The sequence below is a fragment of the Oryx dammah genome, unplaced genomic scaffold, assembly GCF_014754425.2.
Source record: "Oryx dammah isolate SB20612 unplaced genomic scaffold, SCBI_Odam_1.1 HiC_scaffold_25, whole genome shotgun sequence".
In the NCBI taxonomy this organism is placed as follows: domain Eukaryota; kingdom Metazoa; phylum Chordata; class Mammalia; order Artiodactyla; family Bovidae; genus Oryx; species Oryx dammah.
Genome location: NW_024070209.1, coordinates 43,219,230 through 43,236,409, shown reverse-complemented (window position 1 = coordinate 43,236,409; position 17,180 = coordinate 43,219,230). Strand labels below are relative to the sequence as shown.

At 37.4% G+C, this 17,180-nt stretch overlaps 1 protein-coding gene across 3 annotated transcripts in view; it reads right to left on the bottom strand.

Moving 5' to 3' along the window:
* GCFC2 (GC-rich sequence DNA-binding factor 2) overlaps positions 1-17,180 on the bottom strand; it is a 73,772-nt gene that overhangs the window by 31,052 nt on the left and 25,540 nt on the right. For all 3 annotated transcript variants that reach the window (XR_005718323.1, XM_040224179.1, XM_040224180.1), the window contains exons 5-6: positions 10,867-10,982; positions 3,584-3,770 (exon numbers count right to left, since the gene is read on the bottom strand). Coding sequence is in view for 2 of the 3 variants with exons in the window: in XM_040224179.1 (XP_040080113.1) it covers positions 3,584-3,770; positions 10,867-10,982 (303 nt within the window). In the remaining variant the exon portion in view is untranslated. The remainder of the gene's footprint in view (positions 1-3,583; positions 3,771-10,866; positions 10,983-17,180) is intronic.

Here is a 17,180-nt window from a genome sequence, read left to right as displayed (position 1 = left end):
AAAGTCTACATATAACAAATACTGGAGAGGCTATGGAGAAAAGGGAACCCTTCTACACTGTTGCTGGGTGTATAAACTGGTGCAGCTACTATGAAAAACAATATGGTGGTTCCTTAAAAAACTAGAGCTGCCATATGATCCTGAAATTACACTCTTGGGCATATATCTGGAGAAAACTCTAATGCAAACAGATACATGCATCCCAATGTTCACAGCAACATTATTTACAAGAGCCAAGACATGGAAGCAACCGAAATGTCCCTGAAAGATGCCTGGACAAGGATGATGTGGTATATATATGTACACACACACACACACAGACACACACACACACACACACAGGAATATGACCCAGCCATAAAAAAGAATAATGCCATTTGCAGCAGCAGACAATACTAGAGACAATACTACTAAGTGAAGTAAGTTAGAAAGACAAAGACAAATATGATATTAACTTATCTGTGGAACATAAAATATGATAAAAATGAATCTATGGGGAGGAATAAACCAGGAGTCTGGGATTAGCAGATACAAACTACTATAAACAAAAAAGCAACCAGATACTACTGTACACCACAGGGAACTATATTCAATATCCTGAAATAAACCATAATGGAAAAGAATATGAAAAGAGCATACATATATATAACTGAATCACTGCTCTACACCAGGAACTAACACAACATTGTAAATCAACTATACTTCAATTAAAATTTGAAAAGAAAAAAACAAAAAGCACACCTAATATCAAAAAAAGGACCTCCTGGGTAGCAGAGCAGTAAGAATCTGCCAGCCAAGCAGGAGATGTGGGTTTGATCCCTGAGTCAAGAAGATCCCCTGGAGAATGAAATGGCAGGCCACTCCAGTATTCTTGCCTGGGAAATCCCATGGACAGAGAAGCCTGGCAGGCTACAGTTCATGGGGTAAAAAAAGAGTCGGACACAACTTAGTGACTAAACAACAACAACAAATATCAAAAAACAACCTCAACAAAATCAAAAGACAAAACAAATTGGAATGTTTACCTACATCAAATAGGATAAAGCACTAAAATTTTTAAGCAATAGAAAGCTGTTCATCATATACTGGGAAAAAGGAAAATAACTCACAAAAACAAACCCATGGAATGAACAAGAAGACAGCAGGGTAAAGGACACAAATAATTCACTAGAAGAAAACTATATGTGTTAAGAAAACAAATGACTTGTGAGATCAAAATAAATATGTAAAAACTAAATACACTAGAAACCGATAGAATTTTTCTGAAGGATAATTTAGTAATGTTTCGTAAGCCTTAATATATTTAGACACTTTGACTTAGTAATTCAATTTCTAGAACTTTTCTTAAATAGACAGAATTTTAAAAATTTATATTGCTATTTCAGTCAGTTCAGTTCAGTTGCTGAGTGGTGTCCGACTCTTTGTGACCCCATGGACTGCAGCCTGCCAGGCTTCCCTGTACATCACCACCTCCCGGAGCTTGCTCAAATTCTTGTCCATCAAGTCAGTGATGCCATACAACCATCTCATCCTCTGTTATCCCCATCTCCTCCTGCCTTCAGTCTTACCCCACATCAGGGTCTTTTCTAATGATTAAGCTCTTTGCATCAGGTGGCCAAAGCACTGGAGCCTCAGCTTCATCATCAGTCCTTCCAGTGAATATTCAGGACTGATTTCCTTTAGGACTGACTGGTTTGATCTCCTTGCAGTACAAGGGACTCTCAAGAGTCTTCTCCAACACAACTGAAAAGCATCAATTCTTTGCACGCAGTTTTCTTTATGGTCCAACTCTCACATCCATACATGATTACTGGAAAAACCACAGCTTTGACTAGACGGACCTTTGTCAGCAAAGTAATGTCTCTTCTTTTTGATGTGTCATCTAGTTTGTCATAGCCTTTCTTACAAGGAGCAAGTGTCTTTTAAATTCATGGCTGCAGTCACCATCTGCAGTGATTTTCGAGCCCAAGAAAATAAAGTCTATCACTGTTTCCATTGTTTCCCCATCTATTTGCCATGAAGTGATAGGACTGGATACCATGATCTTCATATTTTGAATGTTGAGTTTTAAGCCAGATTTTTCCCTCTCCTCTTTCACTTTCATCAAGAGGCTCTTTAGTTCCTCTTTCTGCCATAAGGGTAGTGTCATCTGTGTATCTGAGGTTATTGATATTTCTCCCGGCAATCTTGATTCCAGCTTGTGTTTCATCCAGTCTGGCATTTTGCATGATATACTCTACATATAAGTTAAATAAACAGGATGACAATACACAACCTTGACGTACTCCTTTCCCAATTTGTAACTAGTCTGTTGTTCCACGTCCAGTTCTTACTGTTGCTTCTTGACCTGCATACAGATTTCTCGGGAGGCAGGTCAGTGGTCTGGTATTCCCATTTCTTGAAGAATTTTCCACAGCATGTTGTGATCCACACAGTCAAAGGCTTTAGCATAGTCAATAAAGCAGAAGTAGATGTTTTTCTGGAACTCTTGCTTTTTCTATGATCCAGTGTATGTTGGCAATTTGATCTCTGGTTCTTCCGCCTTTTCTAAATCCAGTGAACATCTGGAAGTTCTCGGTTCATGTACTGTTGAAGCCTTGCTTGGACAACACTGAGGATTACTTTACTAGCATGTGAGATGAGTGCAACTGTGCAGTAGTTTGAACATTCTTTGGCATTGCCTTTCTTTGGGCTTGGAATGAAAATTGACCTTTTCCAGTCCTGTGGCCACTGCTGAGTTTCCCTAATTTGCTGGCATATTCAGTGCAGCACTTTCACAGCATTATCTTTTAGGATTTGAAATTGCTCAGCTGGAATTCCAACACCTCCACTAGCTTTGTTTGTCGTGGTGCTTCCTAAGGCCCACCTGACTTCGCATTCCAGGATGTCTGGCTCTAGGTGAGTGATCACACCACCATGGTTATCTGGATCACTAAGATCTTTTTTATATAGTTCTTTTGTGTATTCTTGCCACCTCTTCTTAATATCTTCTGCTTCTGTTAGGTCCATATTGTTTCTGTCCTTTATTGTGCCCATCTTTGCATTAAATGTTCCTTTGATATCTCTAATTTTCTGGAAGTGATTTCTAGTGTTTCTCATTCTACTGTTTTCCTCTATTTCTTTGCACTGATCACTGAAGAAGCCTTTCTTATCTCTCCCTGCTGTTCTTTGAAACTCTGCATTCAGATGGGTATATCTTTCCTTTTCTCCTTTGCTTTTAGCTTCTCTTCTTTTTCAGCTATTTATAAGCCCTCTTCAGACAACCATTTTGCCTTTTTGCATTTCTTTTTCTTGGGGATGGTCTTGATCACTGCCTCCTGTACAATGTCACAAACCTCTGTCCAGATTTCTTCTATTTGCATATAAATACTGCTATTTACATGTTGCAAAATGATTATAAAAAATACCTAACTGTCCAACATTAAGGGAACATTTAATATTCCAGTATGTCAAAAATAGGTAGGAAGAATCCTAGATGAAGTACCTAGTTATGGGATTTAAACTAAAAAAAAGACAACAAAAAATGCATGGTAAGCGAATTTCTGTATAAAAAGGAAATGATTCAATATTTATAGACACATACCTTTTCATTAAGACAGTCAATTAAATTTTCCACATAAATTTTCATGCTTTTATAGAATTTAAAACTTAGAGCTTGATTTGATGAATTCTCTAGGTTCTGGATGGTACTCTTTGAGCTCTTGATATCTTGCATATATTTTTCATATTCTCTTAGATGTGAGCGGTGAGTATCCTCTAGTAATGTTAATCTAAATAAATAGAAAATAAACATAAAAATTGCTTTACATTAAAAATTTATTTCTACTACAGTAAGTAGCAGTCTAATGAAAATTTTTTCAGAGCTACCTTATAAAGACCACCAAGGAAACTGACAATCATATAAACCTGGGTTTATAAGACCTGTGGAGCCAAGGAAAATTCCACGATAAGACAGGCTTCAAAGGGAAAGGTAGCATAGGACATGGAGAGATTTTTAGGTGCTACAGCTAATCTCAGGGTAGTCTCAGAGGAAAGTTAGTGTGGATCAATCAGAATTTGTAAACGAGATGACCTGCTAGAATAATTGTGCAAAGTTTCTTCAGTCATGTCCAACTCTGACCCTACAGACTGTAGCCCGCCAGGCTCCTCTGTCCATGAGATTCTTCAGGCAACAGTGCTGGAGTGGGATGCAATGCCCTCCTCCATATGTGTATTTACTTTATATAGGCAGTAACAGTCTTTCTTCTGCAATGTTTCAAAGGGTGGGGTATGTGCAGAGTCTGAGGTGGTCCAGTCTTCCAATCTCGATGAGCATCTCTGTACATTTAATCTTGCTCAGGTGGTTTCACTGCCTTCCATTTCTCTTCAAGCTGTTGTTTGGGACATTGCTCTTTTTTCACACTTCGGGTCTCCTGCTTTGAAGAGATGTAAGGGAGCTGCACACAATCTAGTCTTGATTAGACAAGGCTACATGAGTGCAGGATCCAGTTGGTCCAGTCTCCTAATCTTGATGAGCTTCTCTGGACCTTTAATCTTGCCTTGGGTGGTTTCATTGCTGTTCCTCCTTTGTTTAGCAACTGTTCTGCCATTTGGAACAGAGAGAGGGTCATGGAAACTAGAGTCTAGCCTATAATAAGTGACGGGAAAAAAAAAAAAAAGGCCTCAATACCTCGGAGCTCCACAGGACCCTGCTAGGCTCAACACCTCCTTTTCTTTGATACTCCTCAATCTTGAGGACCACTGATTCCTTTCCATTTCTCTTCAAGCTGCTGCTCAGGACACTGCTCTTTTTCACACTTTCAGGAGCATCGGGTCTCCTGCTTTGCAGAGATATAAGGGAGCTTCCAGGCAAGGCAGAGACCTTGTCCCATTTCAGGTGAGTTTTCCAGCACAGCTTCACGAGCGATGTCTTTAAAATGTCCTTAAAAATGTTGTTATTGTTGTTCAATTGCTCAGTTGTGTCTGACTCTTTGCCACCCCATGGACTGTAGCACTCCAGACTTCCCTGTCCTTCACCATCTCCTGGAGCTTGTTCAAACTCACATCTATTGAACTGGTGATGCCATCCAACCATCTTATCCTCTGTCATCCCCTTCCCTTGCCTTCAATCTTGCCCAGCTTCAGGGTCTTTTCCAATGATTTGGATCTTTGCATCAGATGGCCAAAGTATTGGAGCTTCAGCTTCAACATCAGACCTTCCAATGAATATTCAAGATTGATTTCCTTTAGGACTGACTGGTTTGATCTCCGTGCAGTCCAAGGGACTCTCAAGAGTCTTCTCCAACATCACAGTTCAAAAGCAATCAATTCTTCAGTGCTCAGCCTTCTCTATAATCCAACTCTCACATCCACACATTACTACTGGGAAAACCATACCTTTGACTAGATGGACCTTTGTTGGCAAAGTAATGTTTCTGCTTTTTAATATGCTGTCTAGGTTGGTCATAGCTTTTCTTCCAAGGTGCAAATGTCTTTCATTTTCATGGCTGCAGTCACCATCTACAGTGATTTTGGAGCCCAAGAAAATAAAGTCTATCACTGTTTCCATTGTTTCCCCATCTATTTGCCATGAAGAGATGGGACCAGATGCCATGATCTTCATTTTTTGAATGTTGAGTGTTAAGCCAGATTTTTCACTCTCCATCAAGAGGCTCTTTAGTTCCTCTTCGCTTTCTGCCGTAAGGGTAGTATCATCTGTATATCAGAGATTATTGATATTTCTCCTGGCAATTCTGATTCCAGCTTGTGTTTCATCCAGTACAGCATTTTGCATGATGTGCTCTGCATATAAGTTAAATAAGTAGGGTGACAATATACAGCCTTGATGTACTCCTTTCCCAATTCAGAACCAGTCTGTTGTTCCATGTCCAGTTCTAACTGTTGCTTCTTCACTTGCATACAGATTTCTCAGGAAGCAGGTATGGTGGTCTGGTATTCCCATCTCTTGAAGAATTTTCCAGTCTGTTGTGATCCACACAGTCAAAGGCTTTAGTGTAGTCAATGAAGCAGAAGTAGATGTTTTTCTGGAACTCTCTTGCTTTTCTATGACCCAGTGGAAGTTGGCAATTTGATCTCTGGTTCCTCTGCCCTTTCTAAATCCAGCTTGAACATGTGGAAGTTCTCAGTTCACGTACTGTTGAAGACTCACTTGGAGAATATTGAGCATTACTTTGCTAGCATGTGAGATGAGTGCAATTTGGTGGTAATTTGAACATTCAACCTTCTTAATCATATCCTTAAGAAGGGTTTTTTGTAGTTTCTGATCCTTTAGTGGCCTTATATTTGAAACACAAGAGTCCGTGTGGAATTACTGTTAGATCCGTCTGTAGTATTCCTTAGAATATAGGTATCTGTTAGCTAGTGTTAGTCACTCCATCGCATCCGACTCTGGGACTCCATGGACTGTAGCCTCTGTCCATGGAATTCTCTAAGCAAGAATACTGGTGTGGATAGCCATTGCCTTCTCCAGGGGATCTCCCCAACCCAGGAGCTGGTATTAAAGCCATTTGAGCATCTATGATTTGGTATGAATTTTTTGTTTTGTGACCTATATTTGATACTGTAAGTACATTAGAATTAGAGAATTAACTACCAATGAAATAAATTCATATTTGGACCTGAATCAAACAATTAAAAAAATTAAATTTTTGCTAATCTCCTTATGGGCTTCCCTGATGGCTCAGTGGTACAGAATCCGCCTGCCGATACAGGAGATGCAGGTTCGATCTCCAGGCGAGATCCCCTGGAGATGGAAACGGCAGTGCATTCCAGTATTCTTGCCTTGCAAATCCCATGGACAGAGGAGCCTGGTACATCATGCTTAACTGCCCTATGACACGTGTAATCTTCCCAGACCAGGGATTGAATCTGTGTCCCCTACATTGGCAAGGTGTACTCTTAACCACTGGACCACCAGGGAACTCCAAGAGATAACTATTAATAGCAATAGATAATGGTTAGCTATGCTTTAGAAATGTATTTGTACTAAAAACCTTAAAAATATAACCTAACTTTTGTTGCAGTTAACTTTCCCTGGAAATTTATGTTAAGAAATAATATTACAGTTTAAATGACTTATAGGAACAAAATGTTCATTATCTGTAGCATTATTTATAACAGACAAATTTAGAAACCAAAACATCTAACATAGAAATGCAATATACCGACTATATGGATTAACAAAATATTACTATATGCTTATAATTTTTTACTGTAGTAAAAAGCATGTAACTTACAATCTTAACCATTTTAAAGTACATTACAGTAGTATTAACTATATGCACACTGCTGTATAACAGATCTTTAGAACTTTTTCATCCTGCAGAACTGAAATTCTATACTCACTGATCAACAACTTTCCATTCCACTCCCCTCCACACGGGGCAACCACCGTTCTACTTTTAGTTTCTAAGAGTCTGACTACCTTGTTTGTGTGCTTAGTTGCTGAGTCCTGTCTGACTCTTTGTGAACCCACTGACTATAGCCCGCCAGGCTCCTATGTCCATGCAGTTTTCTAGGCAAGAATACTGGAGTGGGTTGCTATTTCCTACTCTAGGAGATTTTCTCGACCCAGGGATTGAACTGGCGTCTCTTGCATCTCCTGGACTGGCAAGTGGGTTCTTCCCCACTGCGACACATCACACAGAGCTCCCCGAGTGGCTCAAGCAGTAACGAACCCACCTGCCAAAGAGGGAACCACAGGAGGTGTGGGCTCAGTCCTTGGGCTGAGAGGATCCCCCAGAGCGAGGCTGTGCTCTGTGATTCTCTCATCATCAGTGATGCTGAGCATCTCTTCATGTTCCTTCACCACTTGCATGGCTTCCAGGAAGGTTTATTCCAATCCTTTCATCATCTTCCTGTTGGGTAGTTTGTTGTTGAATTATATGAGCTACTTACATATTTTGGGTGTTAACTGCTTATCATCTTTATGGTTTGCAAATATCTTCTCTTATTCTGTTGGCTGCCTTTTCACTTTATTATTTCCTTGCTATGCAGAAACTAGTTTCATATAGTCTCAACTGTCTATTTTTGCTTTTATTGCTTGTGTTTTATCTTCCTTGGGTCCTTTGAGATTCTATATGTATTGGTATTAGAGAAGACTCTTGAGAGTCCCTAGGACTGCAAGGAGATCCAACCAGTCCATCCTAAAGAAAATCAGTCCTGAATATTCACTGGAAGAACTGATGCTGAGGCTGAAACTCCAATACTCTGGCCACCTCATGCAAAGAACCAACTCATAGGAAAAGACCCTGATGTTAGGAAAGACAGAAGGCAAGAGGAAAAGGGGACAACAGAGGATGAGATGGTTGAATGGCATCACAGACTTAATGGACATGAATCTGAATAGCCTCTGGGAGTTGGTAATGGACAAGGAAGCCTGGAGTGCTGTAGACCATGGGGTCATAAAGAGTCAGACACGACTGAGTGGCTGAACTGAACTGAATGTATTTTAGGATTTTTTTTCCTATTTCTGCAAAAAATGCCATTGGGATTTTGATAGAGAATGCATTACATCTATAGATTGCTTTGGGTAATATGGACATTTTAACTATATTAAATTTTCTAAACCATGATCATGGACACCTTTCCATCAATTTATGTCTTCAATTTCTTTCAGCAAAATTTTGTAATTTCTGGTGTATAAAACTTGCACCCCTTGACTAATTCCTAAGTTATATTCTTTTTAATGCTATTGTAAATGTTTTCTAAATATATATTTTGGGACTTTTCATTGTTAGTGCACAGAAACAACTGATTTTCATCCTGCAATTTTGCTAGATTTATTAGCTCTAACAGGGTTTGTGTTTGTTTCTTTGTGTTAAATGCAGTCTTCAGGTTTTCCCATGTGTTCATGTCATCTGTGGACAGAGATAATTTTACTTCTTGCTCTCCTATTTTGATGTTTTTTAATTTTTATTCTCACCTGAATTCTCTGGCTAGGGCTTTCAATACTTTGTTGAATACAAGAGACAAGAATAGGCATCCTTGCCTTGCTCCTGACCCTACAGGGAAAGCTTTCAGTTTTCCATGACTAAATATGATATTAGCTGTCCACTACTCCTATATGGTCTTTATTACGTTGAAGTATTAACAATTTCTCATAAAAGCATGCTTAACATCGTCAAAGGCTTTTCTTGTAATCAGCTGAGATGATCGTGTGGTTTTCATCATTCATTCTGTTTACATAGTGTATCACACTGATTTTCTTAAGAAACACCCTCATATTCCAGGAATAAATATCACTTGGTCATGGCGTATAATCCTCTTACCTTACATTTGCAAGTATTTTATTGTGGATTTTTACATCAATATTCATCAAGGATACTGGTTTACTAATTTCCTTTTCTTATACTATCTTTGGGATTTGGGGGATCAGGGTAATGCTGACCTCAGAGAATGAGCTTGGGAATGTTATCTCCTCTTCAGCTTTTTGGAAGAGTTTGAGAAGGAATGGTGTTAATTCATCATTAAATGTTTGGTAGAATTAGCCAGTGAAGCCATCTCACACATATATATGTATATAACTGCTATACTGTCCCAATGAATTGATCCTTTTATATTATGCAATGGCTTTTATAGTCTCACTCAGTTTTTAACTTAAAATCCTTTTTTCCAAGTAATGGCACTCCTGGTCTCTTCTGTTTACAAACAGCATGGAATCTTTTGTAAGACTTTCACTTTCATTCCATATACATCCTTAAGCCTAAGTGAGACTCTTGCAGATGGTATACAGTTGTATCTTGCCTTTTTTTGCCTTGGGTGCCTTGTGGGATATTAGTTTCTTGACCAAGGATTGAACCTGGGCCCTAACCACTAGACTGCCAGGGAATTACTGGATCTTGCTTTTCTTTTCAACCCATTCAGCCACTGTACATCTTTTGATTACAGAATTTAATCCATTTATATTTAAAGTAATTAGTGATATGGAAGGACTTATGATTGCCATTTTAAAATTGCTTTTTGTCTTATAGTTATTTTGTCCCTCTTCCTCTCTTGCTACCTTGGGTTTTGTTATTTTATTTTTTTAGTGATGTGTTCTGGGTCATTTTCATTTTCCACTGCGTATCTTCTATAGGTATTTCTTTTATGTTTACCATTGGGTTTACAAAAAATATTGCAATTCCAGTAATCTCTTTTAAACTGAAAACATTTTAACTTCAATCTCATACGAAAACTCTATTCCTTTACATCTCCCCTGCCACCTCTTGTTATTGATACCACAAATTACATTAAACATTTTTGTATGCATTAACATAATATCATAATTATGTTTGTGTTTTTACCTTTTAAATTCAATTTCTGAATTAAAAGTGATTGTCATACCACTCTTATAGTATTCTGCACTTACGTATACTTTTATCTTTACCAGAGAACTCTGTATTTTTACATGCCTCATGCTACTGTACAGTCCTTTCATTCAACTTGAAGGTTATCTTTCATCAATTTTTGTAATGCAGGTCTAGTGGTATAGATAAATGCAGATTAAAAATAGTAAGTTAAAAAAAGCAGGATTTGATATTATTTATTGATTTTAACTACAAGATATATCTATTATAAACACTGAAAGACATATACAAAAAAGGTTTTTCCTATAACTCTTTAATATTATCATTTAATAATTAATAAAATATATATTTATATTTATGGCTGTGTCAGGTCTTAGCTGTAGCTCGCAGGCTCAGTAGTTGCCCTGCATGTGGGATCTTAGTTCCCTGACCAGGGACTGAACCCAGTTCCCTATACTGCAAGGCAGATTTTTAACCACTGGACCACCAAGGGAAGTCTCAATTAAAAATATTACAGTGCTAATTTTTTCACTACTAAATATCTATAACAAATGTAAATTTTAAAATTAATATTACTTACCTAGTATTTAGTTTCTTCTTTATCATTTCTAAACTTACTGGTGGAAATGAAATGGAAGCATCAAACTTCTTCACTGTTTGAGATTCATGGCTGTAAGAAAGATCTATGTCTTGTCCCTAAAAATAATATGAAAATTTGTGTTGTTTTCAACATTCATTAGTCCTCCAAATATTAATACCATGAAAGCAGACTGGATACACTAAGGTTTCACCAGCTTAAAATTCCATTCCTCTGACATTCTTTATGGTTGTAATAAAATGTTTTTAAAATTATCACACAGTTTTAAAATTTAGAACTTTAAACTTACATGCAAGAGTCAAATTACAAAATCTCATTTTTCACAAAAGCTTGGTTTTCAGTGTTTTTAAAGCTAGTTCTATTTATGATCTAATATACTCTCAAACGGAGAAGGCAATGGCACCCCACTCCAGTACTCTTGTCTGGAAAATCCCATGGATGGAGGATCCTGGTGGGCTGCAGTCCATGGGGTTGCTAAGAGTCAGACATGACTGAGCAACTTCACTTTCACTTTTCACTTTCATGCATTAGAGAAGGAAATGGCAACCCACTCCAGTGTTCTTGCCTGGAGAATCCCAGGGACGGGGGAGGCTGGTGGGCTGCTGTCTATGGGGTCATACAGAGTCGGACATGACTGAAGTGACTTAACAGTACCAGCAGCAGCATACTCTCAAAAAAAACAAATACCAGAGGCTTCAATCAAGATGGTAGAATAGAAATATAAGTAAAATGAAAACACAAAAGAACCACTCTCAATTAAAAGATCAAGAGAATTGCCTTAAAAGAACAATCACTGAAACAGATCTCCTCACTCTAATAAACACTGATTTCAAAAAGGAGATAATGAAAATACTGAAGGAATTAAGAAAGGGTGTCAACTGAAATATAGACTACTCTAAAAAGGAACTAGAAACTAGAAAGAGGAGCTGAGAAAATTAGAAAACTCACTTGCCAAGATGAAAGCTGAGCTGAAGGCAATATAAATAGAAAATGAGTAATGCAGAACACATAAGTGTTCTGGAAGATGGAATAATGAAAATCACCCAATCAGAGCCGCAGACAGAAAACCAAATGAAGAAAATGAAAGCAATGTAAGAATTATGGGATAATATAAAGAATGCCAACCTGCTATGCATAACTGGAAAAAGGAAGAAAGGGAAAAGGGGATAGAAAATGCATTTCAAAAAATTATGGCTGAAAACTTCCCAAACTTAAACAAGGAAACAGATATCTATGTATAGGAAGCACAGCAGTCACTTCAGTCGTGTCCCACTCTTTGGAACCCCACAAACTGTAGCCTGTCAGGCTCCTCTGTCCATGGAATTCTCTAGGCAAGAACACTGGAGTGGGTCACCATGTCTTCCTCCAGGGAATCTTCCTAACCCAGGGACTGAACCTGCATCTCCTGCATTGCAGACAGATTCTTTACCCACTGAGCCACCTGGGAAGCCCATAAGAAGCACATGGTCTCAAATAAGCTGAACTCAAGCAGACACACACCAAGACATATTATCATTAAAGTGGCAAAAGTTAAAGAGAGGATTCTAAAGGCTGCATGAGAAAAACGAAGAGTTAATTACAAGGGAACCCTCATAAGGCTATTAACTGATTTATCTAAAGAAAATGCTGCACGCTAGAAGGGAGTGGCAAAATATATTCAAAGTCCAGAAAGGAAAAAAATACGCAACCTAGCATACTCTACACATCAAGATTATCATTAAGAACAGGAGAAAGAGAATTTCTCAGAAGAGAAAAAACTAAAAGAATAACAGCAATATTAATCTATCCTAGCAAAGAAACAATAATCTATAGAAAAGAGAAAAAAGAGAATATCCAAAATGGAAAGGAAATCACTTAAATGAGCCAGTATACATATTAAATTAAATTTCACAAAAACATTTTTTATGAAAGCAATGATAAAATGAACAGCAAAAGCATAAACGTGAAGATGTAGAAGAGGACATCAAAATCATAAAATGCTGAGTTGGAATGTAAAAATACGTAGATTTTTAAATTTTAGGATGTGTTTGAGGACATATGACTATCAGCCTAAAGGAAGTAGATATAGTAATGGGTTAACATACTTGAAAACAGTGTGGGTAACCACAAGTTGGGCTTCCCTTGTAGCTCAGCTGGTAAAGAATCCTCCTGTAATGCGGGAGACCTTGGTTCAATCCCTGGGTTGGGAAGATCCCCTGGAAAAGGGAAAGGCTATCCACTCCAGTATTCTGGCCTGGAGAAGTCCATGGACTGTATAGTCCATGGGCTCACAAACAGTCAGACATGACTGAGTGTAAAACCACAAATTTAAAACGTACAACAGAGTCACAAAAATCAATAAGAAGAGAACACAAGCATAATACAAAAGAAATCATCAAACCACAAAAGGAACAAAAATAATAATAAAGAACAAATACAAAATCAGCTGGAAAATAAGGATAAAAATGGTAATAAATATACATCTATTAATAATTACCTTAACTGCCAATGGACTAAATGCTGCAATCAAAAGACAGTGAGTGGCAGATTGGATTGAAAAACAAGAGCCCACAACATGCTGCCTACAAGAGGGCCACATTAGGGTGAACAACACACAGACTGAAAGTGAGCAGATGGAGAAAGATATTTCATGCAAACAGAAATGATAATAAGAAAGCATGGGCAGCGGTAATGGACTTTAAAACAAAGGTCATAAAGAAAGATAAAGAAGGACACTATATAACGATCAGAGAATCAACATAAGAAGAGTATATTACATTCAACATATATGCACCCAATATAGGAGTACCTGATTACACAGAACAAACACAGACATAAAGGGAGAAATGGACAAGAATACAACAGTAAGAGACTTTAATACCCTACTCCTATTAATGGACAGGTCTTCTAGACAGAAAATCAATAAGGCAACAGAAATCCTAAATGATACACTAGAACATTTAGACTTAATTGATATTTTCAGGACATTCAAGTGCACATGGAACATTCTCTGTGGTTGACCACATACTGGGGCACAATAGAAGGCTCAATAAATGTAAGAGTACAGAAATTTTTGAAGCAGCTTTTCTGACCACAACAGCATGAAACAAATTAACCACAGAAACAGAAATGACAAAACAAACAAAAAAGTCAATTACCTGGAGCCTAAAGGACTTGCCTCAAAAACAAACAAACAAAAAAACCCCAATGGGTCAATGATGAAAGCAAAGAAGAAATTAAAAGATACGTTCAGAAGAATGACAATGAAAAGATAACCATATAAAAGTCTATAGGATGCAATAAAAGCAGTTTACTTAGAGGGCAGCTCATAGTGATACAGGCCTTCAAGAAACAAGAAAAATCTCAAATAAAAAATCTAACCCCTAAAAGAATTAGAAAAAGGAGAAAAAAACAAAACTCAAAGTCAGAAGAAAATAATAATGATCAGAGAGGAAATAAAGTAGTGATTAAAAATGATAGAAAGAAATCAATAAAAACAAAGGCTGTTTCTTTGAAAGAATAAATAAGATTGACAAACCTCTAGCCAGTCTCACCAAGAAGAAAAGAGAGAGGAATCACATAAACAGAGATAGATATGAAAGAGGAGAAATCACAGCTGATATTGGAGAAATAAAAAAAAACTATAAGAAAACACTATGAACGATTATATACTGACAAACTGAACAACCTGGAAGAAATGGACAAATTTCTACAAACATAACCGCTCACCAGAATTTAATCAAGAAGAAACAACATACTTTGAAAAGACCAATCACTTGAAGTGAAACAGAATATGCAATTAAAAAAAACACAAAACCTCCCTACAAACAAAAGCCCAGGACCTAATAGCTCCCAGGCAAATTCTATCAAACATACAAAAAGAACTCATACTGATCCCTCTCAAAATCTTCCAAAAGACTGTAAAGGAGGGAGCACTCCCAAGGACATTCTATGAAGCCACTATTACCCTGATACCAAAACCAGATAAAGATACTATAAAAAAAGAAAATTATAGGCCAGTATCTTTGATGAATATGGATGCAAAAGTCCTAATAAAATGCCAGCAGCCTGAATCTAACAACACATAAAAAAGATCATATACCATGACCAAGTTGGATTCATCCCAGGATCACAGGGATGGCTCAACATGCACAAATCAATCAATGAACATGATTAACCACATTTGACACAGAAAAGACAAACCTACATGATCTTCTCAGTAGATGTAGGAAAAGCATTTAACAAAATTCAACATTCATGATACAAACCTTTAAGAAACTGGGTACAGAGGGAACATACTACAATGTAATGAAAGCTATAAACCTACAGCCAACATAATACTCAGCAGTGAAAAATGGAAAACCTTCCTGGTAAAATCTAATCAAGGCAAGGATGCCCACTCTCACCTCTTTGATTCAACATAGTACTGGAAGTACTAGCCACAGCAATCAGACAAGAAAAAGAAATAGAAGGTATCCAGATTGGAAGCAAAGAGGAAAAACTGTCATTTGAAAATGTAACATGATACACAGAAAACCATAACAACCCATACAAAAACTACCAGAACTGTTAAACAAGTTCATGAACTAGCCAGGATACAAGATTAACACACAGAAATTTGTTGCATTCTTTTTACACTAACAAGGAACTATCAGAAAGAGAAAGAATAAAAATAATCCCATTTAAAGTCACATAAAAAAATACTTAGAAATAAACCACACCAAGGAGGTAAAAGACTTACATGCTGAGAACTATAAAACATTAATAAAGGAAACCGAAGATGATTTAAAGAAATGGAAGACATCCCATGCTCTTGAGTTGGAAGAATTAACGTTGTTAAAATGTCCATACTACTCAAAGCAATCTATAGATTTAATGTGATCCCTATCAAATTACCTATAACATTTTTCACAAAACCAGAACAAATAATCCATATGAAACCACAGAATTGCCAAAGCAATCCTAAGGAAAACAAGCAAAGCTATAGGCATGACCCTCTCAAACTTTAGACAATCCTATAAAACTATAGCAATTAAAACAGTGTGATACTGGCACAAAAAGAGACATGTGGATCAATGTAAAAAAACTAAGAAATCCACACAACTATGGCTAACTGGTCTTCGACAAAGGAGGCAAGAATGCAACAATGGAGAAAAGAATTTCTTTAGCAAGTGGTGTTGGAAAAGTTGGACAGCCACATATAATTTAACAAAGTAAGAACATACCCTTACTCCATACACAAAAAATAAATTCAAAATGGTTTACAGACTTAAATGTAAGACATCAGAAAACTCTTAGAAGAGAACACAGGCAAAACATTCTCTGACATATACAGATATTTTCTTACGTCAAAGTAAATTAGAAATAGAAGCAAAAATAAATAAGTAGCACCCAATCAAGCTTATAAGTTTTTGTACAACAAAGGAAACCATAAACAAAATGAAGACAACTTATGGTGTGGAAGAAAATATTGGGTTGGCCAAATATGAAAAAAACAGAGCAAAATTTTTGAACAACCCAATATCTGCCAATGATCCAACTGACAGGGAGATTCCAAAATCTACAAACAGCTCACACAACTCAATAACAATAACAACAAAAACAACCCAATCAAAAAATGGGTGGAAGATCTACATAGATATTTTTCTAAAAAGACACACAGCCAACAGGCACAGGAAAAAATGCTCAACACTGCTAACCAATATAAGAATATAAATCAAAACTACAATGAGGTACTGCCTCACACCAGTCAGCATGTTGTTGTTGTTCAGTCACTAGCAGTGTCCAACTCTTTGTAACCCCATGAACTGTAGCATGCCAGGCTCCTCTGCCAGAGCTTGCTCAAATTCATGTCCATCGAGTCAGTGATAGTATCTAACCATCTTACCCTCTGCCACCCCCTTCTCCTTTTGCCTTCAATCTTTCCCAACATCATGGTCTTTTCCAATTCAGCTCTTCACATCAGGAAGCCAAAGAAATGGAACTTCAGATTCAGCATCAGTCCTTCCAATGAATATTCAGGATTGATGTCCTTTAGGATTGACTGGTTTGAGCTCTTTGTAGTCCAAGAGACTCTCACAAGTCTTCCCCAGCACCACAATTAGAAAACATCAATTCTTTGGTGCTCAGCCTTCTTTATGGTCGAACTCTCAAATCTGTACATGACTACATGTACATGACTACCAGTCAGAACAGCCATCATTAAAAAGTATACACATAATAAATGCTGGAGAGGGTATGGAGAAAAGGGAATCCTTCTACACTGTTGTTGGGAATGTAAATTGGTGCAGATACTGTGGTCAACAGTATATGGAGGT